The sequence below is a fragment of the Rattus norvegicus genome, chromosome 7 (assembly GCF_021556685.1).
Source record: "Rattus norvegicus strain SHRSP/BbbUtx chromosome 7, alternate assembly SHRSP_T2T, whole genome shotgun sequence".
NCBI classification, from domain to species: Eukaryota; Metazoa; Chordata; class Mammalia; order Rodentia; family Muridae; genus Rattus; species Rattus norvegicus.
In genome coordinates this window covers 115082529-115104500 of record NC_141540.1, presented here as the reverse complement: position 1 = coordinate 115104500, position 21972 = coordinate 115082529, and the positions used below count along the sequence as shown (strand labels likewise).

Sequence of the window (21972 nt, the reverse complement as noted above, 5' to 3'; positions counted from 1 at the left end):
ATGTGAGTTTCTTGGAGGAGCAGCTTAGTTGCCCAGGAGTAGAGAGGTGAAGCCAGGCTCTACGAGTCAGGACAGTCCCTCTCAGCACAGGAACTGAGTTTGCCTCCAGCCTAGCTGGTTTCTTTTCTCAGCTGAGCTCCTAGTTGTGATTAAACTCATAGAAACTACACAGATGAAATGGAAAGAGGGCGATGTGGGGGCCACCTGAGGGTTGGCAGTGAAAATATGCCGTGGGAATCATCTTTCACCTGCTTGGCTGCCTGGCATCTGGGGTCTCTAGAGCTGCCTACAGGGCCAGACCTCTGTCATAAGACCACTTACACACCTTTCAACTAAAATGATCGGGGTAGTAGGGGCACACACCTTTAATCCCCGCACTTGGGGTTGGGGGCTAGGGGGTGGAGGAGGGAGGTGGGGTCTGTGAGTTTCAAGCCAGCCAGGGCTACAGAGTGAGTTCCAGGATGGCCAAAAACACAGGAAAACCCTGTCTTGAAAACAAAACACGCCCCCCCTCCAAAAAAAACAACAGAAAGAAATTAAGCTGAAGTCAGACTCAAGCCCCCACTGTTCTCTTTTATCCCCCAAAGTATCTTAAGCCTCTCCTTTTAATAAGTTCATTTTCCATTCCCTGTTCTGTCAGTGAGTACTGAGCTTGCCCAGAGACTGCTGCGTACACCTTTGGAGGTGGTGAGGCCCCAGGACCTGCCACCTGCTGGGTGCTGAGGATTAACAACACAGAGCCTGGACCAGAAACAGAGGTCACCTACCCAGGCACCCAGAGCCCTGCAGCTTCTCTTCCTCCTTCTCCTTCTCCTTCTCCTCCTCCTCTTCCTTCTTTCTTCTTCTTCTTTTGTAAAACTGCCTCTTTGTCAGCTTTCACTTCTTGTGTAGGCAGGTCCCAAGCTAATATTTATCCTGCAAAAAAAAAAAAAAATTTAAAAAATGTTAGCGTGGGGAGCATTTACAAGGACTTTATTAATTGTTGAAAGGGAGTTACTGCCTTAAACTGAGCAGTTGTGCTTAACTTGACTTTTGATTAAATAGTTGTTAACAGTTGGAATCAGTTTGGTCTTTCTCGTAAAGGCTTCTTTTTCATGTGAGTATTGTCTGTTGTGGCAGGCTTTGGCTGTATGCTCAGGGCTCAGACCTGGACCTAGACCAGGAACACTGGGTGCTTTTGTGATGCATATATCCAGGCAGGCTTTTTTTTTTAATGATTTATTTTTTATTTTATGTGCATTGGTTTTGCCTGAATGTATGTCTGTGTGAGGGTGTTTGGTCCCCTGGAACTGGAGTTACAGACAGTTGCAGGCTGCCACATGGGTGCTGGGAAATGAACTCGGGACCTCTGGAAGAGCAACCAATACTCTTAACCACTGAGCCATGTCTCCAGGTCCCTACACCTGCTCTTTTGTGATTGGCAGGCTTTTCAGAAATGCAGACTTTTATACTAGAAGCTCCCAACTTTATATGAGTTGTCACTTTAAAACCTGGGAGGACCTCCTTCAATGTGCTACAGGTGACCACAGATCTGAAGGATGGGTGTTAGTTTTGAACTCCTTAAAAAATGAAACTCTTGTGATGTTATTTTGTTGTAAAGCTAGCCACAGCTGGCTTACCTCTAGTGCACGCCCTTCACATTGCAGTGCCCTAGACTTTCCAAGTGGGTGGGTGTGGCCATGAAAGGTCTCCTTGAAGGCAGGAAAGAGCCAGGGACTTCGCATCCATGGCACGTCCACTTTCAGCAGCTTCTGCTTTCTCTAGGCACTCAGAATAGGAAGATGAGTGAGGGGGAAGGGATAGTCCGGGTCCTAGTGTATGGGCTGGTGTGGTCTGAGAGTGAGGGATGGGTTATACCCCAAGAGCAAGGAGGGGTGCCAGTGACAGTACATGGGGTGTTGAGAGCTGGAGTAAGGACATCTATGCTGAGGCCCAGAGGCCAGGGAGCTAAAGTGAGGTCTAGGACAGAGGTGATTGTCCCTGAGGCTAGAGCCCCTCCTCCACATCTCAGTCTCTCCCTTTCTTGGTGTAACAGGTTCTGGGCTAAGCTTTGTTAGCAGAATCTTCTGACCTTTTGAGTGGGTCTCCAGCTCTTAAAGACCTTGTTAAGACCTTAGGACTTCCTCTTTGGTCAGCTGATTCCATTTTCTTGCAAGCCTCTTACTGTTTTCCCTTCCCCTGGCCTGTGGCCAACACTGGGAGCTGTCTTTCTGTAACTCAAGGCAGTATACACAGCTGGCCACTGTCTGTCCCCTTGGGCATCAGCCTGGGTATAAAACTCCTGTTGGGTTGAATTCTATGGAGTACATGAGGAGACTGCTTGTTCTCTTACTAACCTGATGGTGCTGTCTAGGTGTTGGAACTCTACCCAGCTGTTTGGGATGGCAGCACTGAGTAAGCTACAGAGGTGTGTTCAAAGGACATTGTAAAATTGTCAGATCGCACACAAGTTTGCAGTCTAAACACAGACTTTCAAATGAATTTCCATTTGTTTACATTGGAGACAAAATGCAGATTACTTTACATGTATTCATTTTGGCATTCTATATACTATAGAATCTAGTGATTCGTACCTATAGTAGATTCACATGTGACCCTGCACTAGGCATTTACAGGAAACACACACACACAGTGTATACAAGAATGAGGAACCACTGTGCTCAGTGCAGTGTGGCCTGCCTACTTCTCTCAGCATAAAGGTTCATGTTTCAGCTTTACATCCAGGGCAGAGTAGCAAGATTTGCTAAATAAGGGACAAGCATTCCTTAATCATCTTTGCAATGGGTTTTGTCTGCAAATCCATCTCTGTAGCTGTGTTCCAATTCTCTTGTTTCTAAGTGCTCACTGCATAGATGCTCCAGTATGCTGGCTCCAGTCTTTATTTGACTGGAATCTACACAAAGCATAGATATAAGGATTCTACCACAGTCTTAGAGATGGCTGCTAGTCTCCCAGAATGGCTGAAATGTTTTGTGCACATTTGGATCTGCATGCTATTCCATGGAAGGCTACCAGTGACCTCTGGCCTGTGCCTGAGCCTTTCCAAGTTAGCACTGCATGCAGCTGGATTGCAAGTGGCTGTGTTCCAGACTTAGTCAAGACAGCAGCGTTATCGGGCTGGCTCCCAGACCAGGACCTGGTACTGTATGAGAGCCTAGGCCTCTGTCCCCTACAAATGACTGAGTGGAAAGGGGACCTGTTTATGTCTTCAGTTATAAAACCAAATTGGGTCTTTTGCTTGGCCCTGAGGAGCATTGCTGGAATAAAGCTGCTTCCTCCCTCTTAAAGAGTCTTGTTATGAGTGAGGTCCAGGCTGCCCTCAGACTTGAGATCCTCTTGGCTCTTCTTCATAAATACTGAAATTGCCACATGTCCTCCATACCTGGCCTGTGTAGAGCTTCTTGACCCATATGGGCTTGTGTATACTCAGGAGAAGCAGGCTTAGGGTTCTTGTCTCTTTTCCCCTCTAGCCTAGAAAGAGGAGTTACCTTGTTGTGTATCCGAGCCTTGGAGGATGTTTGGGTAGACAAGCAGTCTGTCTGTCTTCAATAATTTAGTTTTGTGTTTAGCTGAAGTTAGTTCTAGAGCAGTGTGAAGAACCTGGCTGTGACCCACAGAAGCAGCACTTTGGGGGTGTGGGGATGGTGCCAGAGATTCAGTGAGATACCTTGTGCATGTTGGCAAGCACTGGCACTGAGCTACAACCCAGCCTGAAATAATGCCTTTGGCTATGTGTTCATATGTTCAAGACCTAATGCCTAAAAGGGTTGTATCTTTTACATCTAGCATTGGGTGTTTCCTGTCAGAAGACAACAATATACAACATGATTTTATGTGTGGATGTGTACTTTGTAGCTAATGTCTCTAGACACTGGAGGCTTCTTAGTGTAAAACCCCAGTGGCCTTGTTCCTTTGAATGCAGTGGGTATTGAGTGATTACCCTGCACTGTAATGTTGTGGCTGTGTCCTTCCCAGGTTTGCCATCTCGGCAGCCACACGGGGTCTAGAGCAGCAGTAGTTAATCCAAGGAACAGCAAGCCACAGTCTCTAGTGCGAAGAAAATGCTGGGGGACCTGGTATACCAATTTTTCTCCAGAGCCAAAAGAGTGCCAGATAGCATTTCCGCCACATTCCTCTTTGTCAAGGTGGAGGTTTGGGGGTGGCCCGTTCCTGCTATGCCAGCTGACCCAAGGTTCCAGCCGTTCTGAGTGGAGCAGGGAGGAGAAAAGGAAGAGGAAGTGGCTGGCCAGTTCCCTTCCTCTCTCTGTGAGTGGCATGGGGGTCTGTGTGGAATTGGGCTTGCCAGGGTGAAGCAGGAGTCCTTCGGGTGCTATTTCCTCAGAGGTTACCTTTCCAGCCTCCTTTGGAGTCTGAACACAGCTATGCTGGTGAACAGTGCCCTGTCATAGGCCTGTGGTTCTAAGTGAGGAGTTGCTGGGACACTGGTGCTGATCTTACTGTTGGGTTGTTTGGCCTTAGGAGGGGTTGGTGTGGGGGAGAAGCTGTAGCCCCAGGCTATAGCCACAAGTAAGTTTTCTTTATCCATTCAAACCTAGACTTTTGAAACTTTACCCAATACAGCGGTAATCCTCTCCTGTTCCCCCACTCCTATTTCCAGCTGCACTCACTGGTGTCTGCCATGTGCCATCAACCAAGGTCTGAAAATGTTAAAAAGAAAGTTCTAGAAGTTGTTTAAACCATGTGCATTCTGAGTAATATGGCGAAGCCTCTGTTGTCCCCTCATGCCCACCTCAGGACTGAGTTCCTTTGTCCTGGTTCTATAGTGTGTCTACCACTCACTCAGTCAACAAGGGAAATCCCTAACCGAATAGTCCAGGAAGAGTTATACTGAATTTGCTGAGGTCTGTGTGGTCCTACCCCTTTGCTCTGCCGCATGGCAGCTGCAACCCTGGGTGGCCCAGGTGAAATTCGTGCATGTAGAAGAAAGTGGAACAGCAAGGTGCTTGGGATGTGTCGATGCTGGCGAGGGGACTAGTCAGTACTGCATGCCTCCCCTCTTTTAAAATGTCAGCATGTATCTGACCATGTGGACTGACATTTCAGGAACTTCCACCACTTAGAGCTGAGCCTCACAGCCTCTTTGCCTCAGTACACATTTAGGATCTGGAAGGCTCTGTCTATTTAGACTTTGCATGCACCACTGTCTGAGGGGTCTTCACAGTGGTGTTACTCAACTGCAATCCTATCTTTGGTCTGCTCTTGAGTATGTGTACGTAAATGACAGGTTTTTATTTAATTTGTCATACCGTGTACTCTTTCTCCTACTCACTTCCCTGTCCTGACCCATGGAGGGCATGGTCAGTAACAGAATCACAGTCTGTCGGCATCTGACTTGCACTGAACACAGCACTGAGAGGGTCTGATCAGTGCTCAGCTTGGGACTTGTGTCTCAGGCCCCTCTCGAGGGTTTGATATTAGAGCTGCAACAACTTCCTTCAGCCAGCCTGGATTCCAGGAGCTTCTCAGTTTAGAAGCTTGCTGCAGTTTCCATGGCAGCCAGAGCTTCATTCTGACTCTAGTGGCCTGAACCAGCAAATCTGCTAGTGCTAGAAACCTTTAGAAAAGAGGGAGGAGAAACCTCTCATTGCCAGTTAATTAAAAAACAGATCCCTCCTGTTCAGCTGATAGTGCAGATCGAAGAAACATACAGACCCAGGTAAGGAAGCCAAACCTGCAGAGAACCCTTTCTTTGGGGGCTGTTTGTCTTATTTTCAATACGATTGTGTACTCAAGTGGGCTTTGTTATGAGCCTTTGAGGTGCTGGTTGCCAGCTTGGTCCCCTTGACATTTGGGTTTTAGTAGAAAATGTAGAGGGAGTCTGTTTATAAAGTGTTTCCATCTCTAATCCCAGCACTCAGGGAGGAGAAGCAGGAGGATGAAGAGTTCAAGGTCACCCTTAAGTAGTAGAGAGTTTGAGGCTACCCTGGGCCATGTGAGACCCTGCTTTTCTTCTTCTTTTTTTTTTTTTTTAAACTAAAAAAAACTAAAGGCTCAACAACAACAAAATATGTTTCCCCCCTTGGGAGAGAGACGCCAGAGAACCCAGTGTGGGGCCAGCTAGGCCTCAGAACAAAACAACATGGAAACGCTTTTCATTTAAAATCTCAGTGTCTCCCCTTCAATCCTTTGTTTGTTTGAGGCAGAATCCTATATGTAGTCCAGGCTAGCCTGCAACTCATGGCTCTTCTCTTGCCCAGCATCTCTAGTGCTGATGGCAGGCATAAGCCACTCTGTCCAGCTCTCCTTGTTGTTTTCAGTTGACAGTGTTAGCCAGGCTGGTCTCAGACTGTGGGCTCACGTAATCCTCCTGCCTCAGTCTCCCATGTAGTTGGTGTGCACTGCTGTGTGCAGTGTGCCTTTCACATTGTGAGCAGTAGGGCAAAAGCTATTTTGATTCAGTTCCATATTAAAGGTGTTTGCTGTCTGTCTGTGCATAGTGCTGTATGCCATGACCGCAGTGCTCAGGAGGCAAAGGCAGGCCAATCTCTTGAGTTCAAGGCCTGCCTGGTCTTATAAAATAAACTCCAGGCCAGCCAGGGCTACACAGTGAAGGCCTGTCAATAGTAATAGTCCATTTTTTAGTGTCCTGTTAATCACCACTGGGGTTTACCTGTTTCACGCAGATTCAGTGGCATTTCCTTTTAAGCTGTCACATTGTTTGTATCCAGTGTGGTGGGTAGCTCTTGCAGCTAGGCTTACTCAGGTGCTCTGGGTAGTCAACTGAGAAGGGGCTTCTGAGCATTGCTGCAGTTGGCAGAGACCTCAGCAGATATGTGACCAGGGTTGGACCTTGTGTGCATAGCTTAAAGCAGATGGCTGGAGAGCCAGGGCTCTTTGAAGGGCTTTGGAAACTAATCCAGAGGGGAAGAGGCAGAGGCAGGGAACAGTATAATGGACTCACAGGGGTCACTCGGGTTCTGACACTGAAAGTGGGTCTGCAGTGTCAAGGGGAAAGTCAACGGTCCAGTTAGGAGCTTCTTGAGTAGTTCAGGTATTAGAAGGGCAGAGGTGGTAGTTCTTACAGGAGTCTGAGTGAACTGAAAATCAGAGTCCAGCAGAGCCCGAACTCTTGGTCCTTATTATCTGATGGGCACACCACATACCTTAAATGGGTAACTCCACTCAGAATTTTGGCCTCAGTGTTGTCTTGTTGGTACTAGCAACCTTCATGATCATCATTCCTGTCTTTGTGTGACTTGAAGGCCAGGAAGATCTATGAGAAATTAAAATTTAAGAGGCCAATAGTTCTTCTAGCCTAAGATTACCTGTGTAAGGGTATCTGTGTGTCAGTGTGTCTATATGTGTGTGTTTATGCCTCTTGTGTGCTATGTTGGTAAGCTGTGGACTCTTGCAAACATGCACAACCACGTCAGAGCTGAGTTGGTTCCTTGGCCTGCTGCTTGAGGGACAGGACAGGACAGAATAGGATAGGATAGGATAGGATAGGACAGGCCTATGGAAAGGGGCTGAGCTCCTTCCCCCCACTTGGCTCAGTAAGCTAATGCTTGCTCTTTACCCCATCCGTTCATCCCAGCCACCCTCCATGCAGGGACTAGAGCTGGTGGTCCAGCTGCAGTCTGTTTTCCTAAGACTCTGCTCTTAGATCTATCTGGGCCAGGCTGTGCTGTACTCCATGCCCCAAAGGCCCTGGGATTTCCCAGTAGTCTCCTGCAGCTCTCTTGGCAATTCTGATGTTTTCCTTTGCAGATGGAAAAGTTGCTTCCAGAAATGGTGTGCCAGCCATGTAAACACAGGCACTGGTGAGTTGCATTTGTGGTCTGCAAATAGGCTTGGAGGCTTTGCAGTATGCAGTTGTGGCTTAGGGGCCAGTGGATTTCCTTGTGTCACGTGTTAGGGGAGGCCAGTCAGTGTTGGTTGGGGCCTTCCAGGGCTCCTCTGGGTTTTGCCATTGGTGCTGAAACAGCTTCACTTTAGTGCTTGGGTCCTTTGACAGTCATGTTCTCTGTCAGCTGTTGGGAGTCTTGCAGTACTTCCTAGATGCATGCCTACTAACTGATGGTGCTACAGGAATGTAGGAGCAGTAGTTCAGCTAGGGACAAACAGGCTGAGATACTGAGGGATTCTGTTGTGGGCGGCACTGGGTGGCAGGTCCCAGGCTAGAGGAAGAACTTTTATTAGCTGTATCTGAGGCATTCTGACTGGATGGGGGATAAGAGGGTCTGGATGGTGGCTCTCCCATACCACGTCCGCAAACCTTGACACTGGTTCTCTGCTGTTCTGGCTCCCTGAAGCTGTAACAATGGTGTCTCTTGTCACACCCTTCTGTGGGCTGGGATTCCAGGTACGCACCACCCTTCTCCATCTACATATACAGTTTATATGGCAGTGTGACAGCTTCTCTAGATGGCCTAAAGAATTCTAGTGTTTGTTTGTCTTGAAGTTTACTTTCATTTCATTGTGCCAATTTCTTAGCAAAAATAAAAATTTAAGTCATCTTGATGAGTCACTGGTATTGACACACTGTTTTCTGCTTCTTGTCCAATGAGAGAAAATTGGGTCTTTGGGTCCTGTGATTATTTTCTTCTCACTAAATGGGAGGCCCTGTACCTCAGGCTGGTGTTAAACTTGTAGCAGTTCTCCTGCCTCAGCTTCCCAAATACCTGGAATTACAAGTATTACCATCACTTCTGGCACAAGGGAGGGATTTCAAATTTTCTAAGCGTTCATTTTCTTTCTCCTTCCTCAGTGCTGGGAATCGAGTGTAGGGTTCCATGCATGTCCAGTGCACACTTTACCATTGGCCAGGTCTTCCACCCTCTTACTTACTGTTCTTGTTGTTTTTAAGACAGGGTCTTATGCCTGAAGCTGGCCTTGAACCCCTTATCCTTTTGCTCAGCCTCCCAAATGTTGTTACTTCTTATTTTGAGGCAGTGTCCTGGTAAGTTTCCTGGGCTGGTGTCACATTTATTCTGTAGCCTAAGCAAGCTTTACACATACAGTCCTCCTGCCTCAGCCTGCTGCGTAGGTGGAAAGACAGGCTCAGCTCTTATCTAGAAGGCCATATAGAGTCATGGTTATTTCCTTTCTCAGGCTCATTTCCTGTCACTAAGCAATTAGCATTTAACAGTTCTCTGTGTCTTGATGTGCAACTCTAGCTAGCCCAGAACTCACTATGTAGACTGGGCTGGCCTCCAGTTTGTCATAATCCTCTTGTCTTGGTCTGCTGAGTGCTAGGATTATAGGCATGTATGCCATATTTGACTTTCTCCAGTTCATTAATTCTCCTACTGGAAGACATCTTTATTGCTTCCAGATAATAACCAGAGTTATGTATTAGCACCTATTTGCAGGGTTTGTGGGGTCAAGAGCATGCAACATGTTTTAATTCTGGATTGCATGGTGATATGTTTAGTTCAGACTGGATCCCTTTGCATCCTCCCAGCAGTGAGTAAGCAAGGCTGAACCACACCCTCACTAGTGCTTGGATTTGGGCAATTCTGCAATTCTGCCAGGTGTGTAGAGGCCTGGCACTTAGGTGACACATGAAGGGAAACACCTTTTTCATAATTTTGCATGCTTTCATACATCTGTGTCTTCTTGGCCTCACTTTTAGGCTCCTTTACCAATTTTTTAGATTTGTTTTTAATTTTTTGAGACAGTCTCATGTAGCCCAGGCTAGCTTTGAACTCAATACCTAGCCTAGCCTACTGAACTACTCTGACCCTCCTTGCTTTTTTTAGCCCACATGTTAGGGTACCATTCCTCGCCCCTAGCCTGTGTCTAACCAGGCTGTTTTCTTAGCACGTGTTTTGGAGAGCCAGCTTTTGTCAGCTGTGCTCTTTGCAAATCCTTACTCCTAGTCTGTCGCTTATCCTGTAGTTCTCTTAATACAGCATCAACTCATTGCTTATGTTCTGTCCAGGAAAAAAACAAAACAAAAGCAGGCATTCTGTGTGCTGTATTTCATTGGTACAATGGGCACTTTAGACTAGCTGAGTTCAGTTGACCTTTTTAATTCTTGGTTCATACATTGGTATTCTTTGCTGTCTGCTGCCATTGGTCCAATTTTGCTGACTCGTGTTGTTTCTGATCATCTGGAGAGAGGTACTGGTGGTGACCAGGAGGCTGTGAACATCATGTCAGTGAATATCACTCAGGGCTGATTGTGGTTCCATTACTACCTAGTGCACTGCGATCTCTGTCAGATTACCTCAGCAACTTTCTGGATTTACACTGATGTAAAGGAAGCAGGTAGTTAACTCCCTCTCCATACTTAACTTTGAACTTTGAATTTTGATTCCTCCACAGCAGGGTAGCAGTTTGGTAAGGTCCTTTCTCTATGTCTCTCAAAGATCCAGGCTTCTGCCTACCCTTGGAAGAGCTGATAACATTACTTAGAAGGCTGTGCCACAGGGCGGGTAGAATCACCATATTTTAAAGATATTTTCAATTTAAGAGGCTCATTGAGTGACTGCACTTTTAAGTAAAAGAGCATCTCCTGTGCCTCAATTTGTGCCTGTTTATACATGTGAGTGTGGGTGCCGTGGCAAGCTAGTTGCCAGTGAGCACTTGTTGGCCACATGTAGTTAGAACACACAGTTTGCACATGTGTGAAAATGTCTGGGCCATGGAGGGGGCATCTGTATACCCTACAGCACTCCTGCACTGTGCCCAGGCTGAGTGCATCATTTTGACTTTGACAGTACTGGTGAATGTTGTAGCCATTTTGACCTTAAAACTGCCTAGCCATGGAGCTGGGGAAATAGCTCAGAAGTGAAGGACTTGCCTTTTACCAGTTTTGGATCTTCAGCAACCACAGATTGCCAGGTGATCACGGTAGCCCATTTGTCATCTCAGCTCTTGGAAGGCAGAGACAGGGATCCCTGACACAAGCTGTCTAGCCAGACTAGACCAGTTGGCAAGCTCTGAGCAACCCTGTCTCAATATGTACAGTGAAGAGAGATTGAAAAAGAAACCCAAACCCAGTGTCAATCACTGGCTTCCACGTGTATATGCAGCACGCGTGTGTGCACACAGATATGCCTTCTGCCATGCGTGCGTGTGTGTGTGTGTGTGTGTGCACACGTGTGTGTGTATATGTGTCTATATATATGTGTGTGTGTATATATATATATATATATAGTATATATATAATATGTATATATATTGCCTACAAAGGCCTACCCCAGACTTTGAGCCAAGCTTGGGGTACAGCTCCAAGCTGCTAGGCAGCCACTTTTCCAGAGCAGCTTGAAGGAAGTCACATGTTTTGGCGTCAGTCACTCACATTAGAAACAGGACAATAGAGGAAGTTGTTGGTTGGAACAATTGTCGTTGCATTTGTCTGAGTACATCTGCAGACTGTAACAAACTTGTCACCAAGTATGTAACTTGCTGGAGCAGGCTCCAAGGGAATGTTTTTGCTGCACTGGGGAAAAGCTGTCCTGGGTATGTCACAGGTCACTTCATAGAAGATGCCAGAAGCCATAGTAGTTCTTAGCTTGTTCCCTTCATGTTCTCAGGTGTGCAGAGCTGCCTTGCTATGAGCAGGTGCAGCTGATCCTTCTGGTCTTGCCTCCTGCGTGTCATCACACTTTAGCCTGGGCATTTTAATTTTACACTGTGTCTCTCAGAGGAAGCTTTTGCATGTGACTGCATAGTGTTCACTCCTGTGATGGTGTGGGACCAGCTCCTTCTAAGGAACTGCTGTCCTGTACTAGGAGATAACACCTAGGACATTGCCTTATGGACAGTGAACCTGCTTTTTTTTTTCTTTTTTCAGAGCTGGGACCGAACCCAGGGCCTTGCGCTTGCTAGGCAAGCGCTCTACCACTGAGCTAAATCCCCAACCCCAGTGAACCTGCTTTTATGATACTAGCTTCTCTCCTGAAATGTGCTGGTCAAATGCTGGATGCTGGGCCTCTGGTCGGGAGTCATGGCTCTACCTTGCTTGCTTCTTCAAACTTTTCTTTTTTGGGCCCTGATGGGGAATACCAGAGATGGGCATGCATGGGCCCATCGAAGAAAGGGTTTCCAACCCTGCAAGGCCTTTGTGCCCGGGAAAGGCACAGCTAGGACTCAAGTCTCCAAACAAGAGCAATGCTTGATTAAATTCAGAGGAGAGGACCAGCAAGAAATCCAGGACTGCCTTGTCTCTAGGGAAACGGATGAGCAAGCCAGCCAGGTGTCTTTGGTCTTTGGGATTCAGAAGTTTGTCTTCTAAGTCTGGGAATGATGAACAGATTATTAACTTGGCTAGTCTCTTTTTTTTTTTTTTTTTGTCTATTCTCAGAGAAAGCATTAGACAAGTTGAAATACAAAAAGTGGCCTCAGTTGTATGGAGAGGGTCATAAACAGTCTAAGGGAGCAAGCAACATTATTATTAGCTTTCGAATGTTCACTGACAAAAGAATGAATCTTGCCAACAGAGACATGGCAAGTGGAGCTAGGACTGAGCTGGAGAACTCTGTAGAACCCTCAAGGGCTTTCCTCCGGGAGACTGGAAAGAAAACCAAAGATAAGACTATAGCAGACAGCAATTCTCCAGACACAAGTAGAATCCAGTCCAGATTCCAAAAGAACTTTTCCCCCAGAGCGCATCACTCTGCTTTTAAACTCCATATGCTCATAGCGTTCTTGGAAACGAACATGGAAGAATAAGTTGGAGAGTGTGAACCGCCTCTCAGAAAGGGGAAGGGGCCGCTGCCCTTCTTCGTAAAGCAGTGTTGAGGGCAGCCAGGCTAGTGTGAGCGGAGGCCTGACTCCCGCCTTTGACAGTGGCTTTGGCAGAGATGCTCTAGCTGCTTCTTGGACATCGGCCTTAAATACTTCCCTCCTTTCAGATCAGGGAGTGCCTGTCTAGGCCACAGCATCCATCTTTCCTCCTTCCTCAACTGTACCCTGTAGCTCCTTAGATACCAATGTGTATCCCTCAATCACCCGAGGTCCCTTTCTTCTAAATGTGACATCAAAACCGCCTTACTTTATAGGGTCCTTTGATCTGGTTGCCACTTGCTAGGGCTTTGAAGAAGAGAGGTTGAGCCTAGTGGCTATGTCAGGTGGCACTCGGGTGGGGAGCAGATTGGTTCCATGGTGCCGAGCTGTAGATCCATGTTGGTCCAATCCCTGTGTGTTGGTGAAGAATCGCTGCCATTCGCCGCTTGAGTCTGTTTTGTTCTTGCTAATAGCATGGCTTTATTAAAAATCCCAGGTTGAAATGCTGCCTGGCCCCTAGAGGGTTAGTTGCCTTGTGGTTGTGTGAGTGTTGTGGGTTGGCTGTGCCTGGCACTTAGCTTACAGACGGAGACGTGTTCAGTAGGTTGTACTTAACCACTGCTCCTTAAGGCACTGGAAGATGTTCATGCATCTGCCTGTGTCCGATCTATGTCTGCTCATCTGGACCACGTGAGCAGCAGGTACCCAACTCCGCATACACACTACTGTCCACAAGGATCCCAGAGAGCCCAGCCTAGGATGAGGGGCTGCTTGCCTTTCACCAGATGTGACTTTCAGAACTGCGGAGTGTGACAGTGGCCAGGACAGGCCCCAGGTGTCCTCCCTGTTACTGCTTTCAGGAGGAACATCATCATTCATTGAACCCCACTGGGCTTCTGGTGTATGGCCAGTCCCAGTGTGAGCAGCAGCAGGACCCAAGTCAGGGAAGTGAGGATGCTAACGGGGGACTGCTCAACAGCTGGCTTGAGATGGCACCCCCCCAGCAGCTGCGACAGTATTGGCAGGAGCAGAGCCCACAGTCCTAAATGGGGAGGAGTCTGGAAAGGTTGGTGTGGCTTGAGCTGGTACACAGAGGCGGGAAGCATAGTAGGGCTGTATGGTGTAAACCCAAGGGAGAGAAGCAGTTACAGTAGGCCTCCTGGTCCCAGAGTTTGTCATTCAAAGATGACAGCACTGTTCCAGGTAGATCATGCAGCTCCATGCCAGGCTTTTCTGAGATGATGGGTGCTGAGGCTGCCTGACACCTGTGTGCTCATCTGCACACCATGCCGGGTCCTGGCCTTGCACAAGTTCTGAGTCTTTGATTCTGTCCATCTCCCTCCCTGCACTACCGTTTGATGTTGTTTCTTTTTGCACTCACCTGGTACTTGTGCCACCATGCATTGCTCTGACCAGGTAAAATGAGGGGATGTGTAGTCAGTTCCACAGGCCTCGTGCTAGCTGTGACCAGAAGCTGCACACTCTTATGCCATGGTTTGCTGGACACTTACTGTTCTTACGTGGCCCTCTCTCCCTAGTAAGCTGCTATAATCCCAGTCTGAGAACTGTAGTGTTACAGTGGAGCCTGAGCTTTAGTCGAGGGCACTACATCTTCAGAGCCAGCAAATATGGCTTGATGGCGTGTGGCTTCCAGTTCTGTCTGGTACAGCCTGGGTTAACACTTCAACAATGGTGATAGAGTCAGGTTGAGTGGGAATTGGAAACCCAGAAGCTGTTTGGATGGAGCAAACTCTCCATTGTGAGGTTCCTAGGACTGACTGACCGTCTGTCTCCAGGGTATAGGTCAGCACCCATAATCTCAGAAAGGCCTAGTGAGATCTAGCCTGGGGTCCTGGTTCTGCTGGGCTGCTCTGTAGGTTTTGTATTTTAAATGGGTTGTTAAAAACAAAACAAACAAAAACCCCAGCAAACCTCTAGGTGTACCCTTAACCTCAGCACTTGGGAGGCAGACAGGCAGAGTTCGAGGCCAGCCTGGTTTAGAGAGAGAGTTCCAGGATAGCCAGGACTACACAGAAACCCTGTTTTGATAAACAAACAAACAAAACAGAACCTAAATAGACTATATAACAGAGGCCATCCGGGGTTTTAAAAGAAAGTTGGCCATACTTGGGTTGGAGTTGATTCATATTTCTCATGCTATGAATAGAGCTCAGGTGAAAGCTTCTCCTTCTACTTTTGGGTTCCAAGAATATCAGGTTGTGTAGATCGCTTGCCTAGCAAGCACAAGGCCCTGGGTTCGGTCCCCAGCTCCGAAAAAAAAAAAAAAAAAAAGAATATCAGGTTGTACTCACTTGCTGGCTCAGGCTTAGACATCTTATAGAAACCCTTAGAAGAGCATTGCTTGGGGGTGATGGCTGGGCGCTGCATAAGGCTACAGTGTGCTGGGAGTGTCCCTGGCCAGTAGGTACCCTGTTCCATTGTGACTGGAATGATTTGCACAACTGTGTATCAGAGGTTAATTTTTGTCTTAATTTGCTTTTGTTTTCTTTGTGGCAAGGCCTTATGTAGTCCAAGCTTGCTATGTAACCAAGGACAACCTTGAACTCCTGTCTTCCTGCCTCCACCCTGCAAAAAGCTGATACTACGGGCTGGACAGATGGCTCAGTGGTTAAGAGCACTGACTGCTCTTCCAGAGGAAAAAAGAAGAAGCTGACACTACAGCCGTGCACCACCACGCTTGGGTTCAGAGTTACTGCCTCATTTTGCTGCAGTGACTCTGGAGCCAAGTCTTAGCACTGCATTTCAGGCGCACAGTGTCTGAGGGTTGAGCCGCAGTGGGTCACTGCCACTGAGCAGAGCGGCAGGGTTTAGTGTTTGTAGTTATGCATTTAGGACTGCTTGCAAAGTAATCGCTGTTGTCCTGCCCAACACCAGCTCATCTGTTTCAGTTTCTCAAACTTCATGGACTCATGTCCTGAAAATGTCCCTGTCAGCAAGGGCCCTGTTTTGACATAAGACTGGCAGGTTGACATGAATAGAGGCCATGGTGGTTTCTCTTGACAATGACAGGACAAAAGTTGAGGTCAAGTGCAGCAAAGCGGGACTTAGGGTGAGTTTTCCACTGCTTATCAGCATGTGTTGGAAGTGATTCCTGATACAATTTTGGAAACTTTGTAAGTGGGTAAATGGTGTTTTGTTTTATTTTTAATTGTGTGTATTGAGTATCTATGTAGGGTTATGTGCATATGAGTGCCAGTGTCCTCAGAGGTAAGAGATGTTGAATCCCCTGAAGTTATAGGAAGTTGTAATCTGCCCAACAGAGTTGCTGTGAACCGAGCTTGGGTCCTGTGGCAAGAAGGCCTTTTAACTGCTGAGCGGTTTCTCTCTCTCCAGTCCAGGACTAAGGCTTATGTGGTGGGAGGATAGGTGAGTGTGAGATGGGGACAGAGAATCATGTGTAGCTGAGACTTCTGAGTCTCTGGTTCTGGGGTGGGGTGGGTGGACCTGAGGGCTGGGTTCTAGTTGCAGCCAAAGAACTAAGTGAGTGGGAGTGGGTGGGAAGAGCTGAAAGCCATGCTTTGGGAAACCTTCCCATGTGGGTTGTCCTGAGCCTTCCCTGAGGCTGTCCCAAGCTTTCTGCCCATCCTAGAAGGGGAGGAGGGGCTAGCTAGGACTCACCTTAAGTAATAAGATAGTACTAGAAATACCTTATCCAAAGCAGTCATCAAGAAATGTTTGGTAAGCTATTAGCCTACAGACCCAACTTCATATCCAGTGGGAATTCAGCCCCCCTCCCCCCCTCCAGCCCTTCAAATGGAACCTAGATGTCGAGGTCCACCTCTCAAAGAGTTGCCGAGGTGCATGTGTGTGTACCTATACTGGTCTGAGTCAAGGCAGACCTGGAACTCGAGACGCTCTCCTGTCTCTGCCTCCCTGGTGCTGTCTAACATCTGTGCCACCATATCGCTATCTGGAGCCTTTCTAAGAGGACATGCCCGGTTATCACTAAGAAGTGACACATTGCTATTGTGTATGTCTAAGTAGAGATAAGCTGGTCACAGAAACGGGAATGGAACAGACTTCAAGACTGGGTTCTTGTGTTCCAAACGCCTGGTAATACCACACTTAGGTAGGGTGTCTCTAAACTGCTAGAAGTCAACAGTTTGGCTTGTGTGTACAGGATTCTTTTAATTTTCATTTGATTATCTCTGTGTTTTCTGATCTAGACAGGTCAAGGACTACTTCCCAAGCTGCTGCTGAAGACCCATGCTGAGACCCAGCCTCAGCATATTTTTGAACTTGCCTGTTAGGCCGTGGGGCTGGTATCCCTGCTCTGTCTAGCTTGCTTCCTCTTTAAAAAATTTTATTTAAGTACATTGGTGTTTGGATGTCTGTGTGTGGGTGTGGGCCCAGGAACTGAAGTTACAGATACTTGTGAGAGTTGCCATGTAGGTGCTAGGGTTTGAACCTGGGTCCTGGAAGAGCAGCCAGTTCTCTTAACCACTGAGCCGACTCTCCAGCCCTCCTCTTGTACCTTTTATTGCACATTTGCAGGCAATGTCTCATGCATGCTTTTGTGCATATGTCACTTGCTCTCCAAGCTTTCCTTTCTTCCTTTGTACTCTTTTCATGATATTGGTGGGCCACGAAGGGTACCACTGCTGCCTCTGTCAACAGGAACATCGACTGACACAGAGGTATCAGTGTATTAGTGGTAGCTAGAGAGTGGGCATTATTTTTCCTGCTCACTTCTCTTCTGATTACACTTTCTAAAGCGACACCAGGTGTAATTCTCCTGAGCCTGTTTTTGAGTGTTGCTGATGATAAGCAGGCTCCGGGGGTTAAGGGGCAGGCATGGTGGGCTAAGAGACCACCCCTGACTTCAGCTTGTCTTTGTTCTCTTGCAGATCCTCTAGCCGCTCCATGGGGAGTCACAGAAGACCGCCTGTGTGTGTCAGATCCCCACCTCTCTGTAGCAAGAGAAGTGACTACAGCGCCTTCACAGTCATGATGATGAAACTGGTATTAACTGAGTGGCCCTTATGGATTTTTAACTCTAACTCACAGTGAGCCAGCAAGCCATATGTTTACACTTCAACCAAAAACCCTTCTGTGTTGCTGCACTTCTTGTGTGAGAAGTTGAGACGCCTGTTGGTACAGAGTGGAATACAAGAGTTACTTGCCGTGGAATGTACCTGCAGCAGAGCGAGAAGACGTCTTAGTTTATCATTGGAGAGAGATGATAGTATTATTTATATAGGTAGAATAAATATATATATATATATATATATTTTGGTGGTAATGAAAATGGCTCCGCAGAATGCCGACTCGGAATCTATGCAAGTACAAGAGCTGCCTGTGCCCCTGCCAGATCCTCAGAAACCCAGAGACCCAGCGGCTGAGACCCAAGAGGAGACCACAAGTGAGGCGTCCATAGACAGAATCCCCACACGCCTATGGGTCATGCATGGGGCAGTGATGTTCGGCAGGGAATTTTGTTACGCCATGGAGACAGCACTGGTTACACCTATACTGTTACAGATAGGTAAGTCAGCGCGGAGGTCCTGGGGAGCACTGCCGTGGGCCCTTGTCTTCTGTGCTTGACCTCTGTGACAGTTTTCTCCTGTTAACCTGTTTCAGGGACTTGTTCCTTTGGTTTGGACATTGTGTTGCAGGTCCGTGGCTAGGCACTTGAGAAAACTGGGCCTGACCATGATGGGCATACTGGCTGTGGAGGCCACTGCCTGTACTCCCATGGCCAGCCACCCTGTGTCACACTGGAATTTCTCACCTACAGAATGAGGCCAAATGCAATTCACCCCAAAGGTTGTGCAACCTCCCCGGTTGCCATTAGAGCGGGTTTGTCCCCAAAGTTTGTCAGTGTCTTTAGTTTTCTCTGTAGGCACAAGAAGTCTTAAAAACTTAACTCTTCAGCCCTGAAGCTTCTAAGTGAACTGATCTAGAAGCAACAGCTTTGTTCTAGATGTTCATGGAATCAGGATTAATATTGTAAAACTGTCTACTTTGGTGGTTTTTGCAGTATTTTTTGCCAGAAAATGACTGCGTCCTTCCTTTCCTGATGAGAGCTAACTAACCCTGGTGTGCTGACGTCAGTCACTCAGCGTGTGATTGCTCTCTCCCCTGTGAGATCATCACCACTTCTTCCTCAGCACACAGGATTCTGTGGGAGCAGGCTTCCTGACACTGGCTCATTGCCATACACACTGCTCTGTGGCCCAAGTTAGGAAAGCAACCAGCATGGGTCTCATTCTGGGGTTCCACTATGAATTCTGGCAAACTTTTCTTTGGGAATTAGACCTTAATCTTTACCCTGAACTTCCAAAACCGGTTCTCAGAAGGCCTGGAGGTGGCCAGAGGGCTTATGGGCAGGTGTACGGGGGACTCTGCTGGAGGTGAGCAGGCATTGAGCTTGACCATGAGCAGCTGCTCCCTTGTTCTAGCTGCCATCATGCTGCTTCTCATCCCTTACGGGGCCTGCCATGTGAATCATTGGGACAGACAGGACAGCACATCTGTCCTTGGGTGCCTCAGCCTCAGAGAGGCAGAGGTGATTAACCTGAAGCCCCACCACACCCCTAGCCATTTTGGAGGTGTCCCGAGGGAAAGAAACCGACCATCTTGAGGATTAAAGCCAGGGCCAGAGGAGAACAGGGTCCTGCTGTGGTCACAGAAGACAACTTGTCTAGTGAGAGTGGTATCAAGCTTACTTAGTATTTGTTCTGTCCTGTCAGAACCTTCTGAGAACTGGCTTCCATCCAGGTCTTGTAGCAACTCTGGAGCCAGAATGGCCTTCGTGTTGGCCTACCTCTTATGTCATGGCAACAGTGATGTGATCGACAGCCCCAAGCTTCTGCAACCCAGGATTCACAGCTGCTCGGAATCTACATACTTCATGGCTTATACTGTCTCCATGTGACCTTTGGCACTTTTTATTGTTTGGTTTTAAATATTTATTACACAAGGTTGTATGATTTTAGTTAATAAAGGATAATAGCTATTTTACCATGTATACCCTCCCAAGAAGCAGGGATTATGTATAGGCTGAAGCACCGATCTCTAAGACCCCATCTTACTAGAAGTTGCTGTGGCTCCTTGGAGAGATCCACATGACAGGGAAGGGCTCCGACCAAGAGCCAGCAAGGCCAGCTCTTAAGAGCTAAGAGCTTGTAAGAAACCAGTCCTGCCAGTGTTTGGTGGGAAGTTTGGTGATAGACCTTTCCATCTGAGCTTTGCCATGACCACAGCCTTGGCCAAGACGTGCAGTGCAGCTTGAGTCACTACTGAGCTGAGCTTAGGTTCCTGACCCACAGGAATCATGAGATGACAGATGCTGTGTGTGGGCTCTTGGTGTTCTGTCTGAAGCTCTATGGCTTCCCTGTTTCTAAACCCTTCATGATTTAGAACAGTTTTTTGGTTTTTTTTTTTTTTTTTTTGTTTTTTTGTTTTTTTGAGTCAGGATTTCTCTGTGTAGCCCTGGTTGTCCTAGAACTCACTCTGTAGAACTCAGAGATCCACCTGCTTCTGCCTCCCCAGTACTGGGATTGAAGCCATGGTATTGAATATATCACTGCCCTGCTGTATATTCCTCTTTCTAAAAGGTGTCAAGCTGCTTTAAAATTTTCAGTTACGTTGATTGATTTGACTGACTGACTTAGAGTTGTGGGTCTGCACTTGATCAGAGGACAACTTTCAGGAATCCGTTCTCTCCCACTGTGTATGGGTCCTTGGAATTGAACTCAGGTCATCATGTTTGGCAACAGTTGCCTTTACCTACTGAGCCATGTTACTGACCCTCCAGTCATTTCAAAGGAAAGGTGTTTTATTGACAAGTATCTCCTCATAAAATATGCCTATGCTTTGTGGAAGTCTGCCCTTTCTTTTTCAAATGTTCAATTTCCCATAGACCACTTCCTGTCTGGAGGACAGCAAGCAGAAGCTAATGAGCAGAGTACTAGCTCAGATTCTGGCCTCTGAAGTTAGTGTGCCTGGTGGGCTCAGTCCAGGGGTAGCCAATCAAAGGAGAATATGCTGGGTTGCCCTTGGTAGTTCCTGAGGGCAGTGCCCTTGAGTTGTCCTGTGAGTATATCCCTCTCAGCAGGTTGTCTTTCTTGTTAAAATGTTACTGGTGAAGCTGATCAGTGAGCCTCCTTGTTGGGTGCAGAAAGGTCAATGTCCATGGAGAGGAAGTTGCTTCTGCCTGCTGCTTACCAACTTCTTTCTGGCTGTCACCAGCCATGTGGCAGCCCGCTGCCCTATTCCCCCATGATGTCACAGCCTGTGCTCCCTGTGCCTTTTACCACGGTACAGCTGCTTACATTGTTTGTTGACACAGGGCTGGCTGGGGCTCATGAAGGGACCCTTAAGACCTGACTATCATGGAGAGGCTAGTGTCCTCTCAGGGGCTGCCTCAGTATCCTCTGCCCTTGATAATGATAATGTCTGGTCATTCTGAGCCCAAGCACACCAGGAGTTTTCCCCATGGTGGTCCCCACTAAAGAGTTGGAATAGAGGAGACTCCAGAAGCTTGGGCTGAACAGAAGGAGGTGCGGCCAGCCAGCCACCCTTCCGCCTGCCCGTGATGAATCACAGCGTTTTCCTTTATGAAAGCAGCTCAAGGCCCCTTCTGGGTTCTGTGTCATTTCCATTCTCTGCTCAAATGGCTCACAGGCTTTTGTGCCTGTGTGGTGGTGGTATTGGAAGGCACCATGTCCCACAGCCAAAGCTGACTCCTTGGAAAGCCTTGGCCCTCTTTCATTCAGTGCTGGCAAGTTCATTTCTATACCAACATCTCTTTTGAAAACAGTCACTAAGTTTACATGTCTAGAATGCTTACATTGAGTCTGGCACATGTGAGACCTGAGTGGCTGCTCCTCCCTTACTTGGGCTCCCACAGAGGCCTGGGGCACCTTTGCTTTGCACAGCTGCCGGGAAAGTGAGGCCCTAAGCAAGAACACCTGGGTAAGGGCAAGGGCTGTTGACTGAGCTCCCAGACTCCAGGGTCCAGGAGACAAAGCAGAGTCGGTATCACCATGTTACATAGCTTGAGATACGACGGACCAAGAGACTACTTTTTCTCACAAGATCCCAGACTGTCCTCTGTTTCCCACCATGCAGGAATGTTCAGAGAACTTAGTTCTTCTTACTGTTGGTACTTAGAACCTTTTATTTAGAGACAGGCTCTCCCTCTGTACACCAGCATGGCCATCACTCTGAATCCTCCACACCAGACTCCCCAAGTGTTGGGATTACAGCTCTGTAACACCATACCTGCTTCTTAGTGCAATTTGTATGTAT

General features: G+C 47.5%; 1 protein-coding gene across 2 annotated transcripts in view; it reads left to right on the top strand.

The window, feature by feature from the left end:
• Positions 1–21972, top strand: part of Slc45a4 (solute carrier family 45, member 4) — a 68269-nt gene that overhangs the window by 23158 nt on the left and 23139 nt on the right. For both annotated transcript variants that reach the window (XM_087557403.1, NM_001447159.1), the window contains 1 exon segment: positions 17565–18202. In XM_087557403.1, coding sequence (XP_087413529.1) covers positions 17959–18202 — 244 coding nt within the window. In that variant the 5' untranslated portion in view covers positions 17565–17958.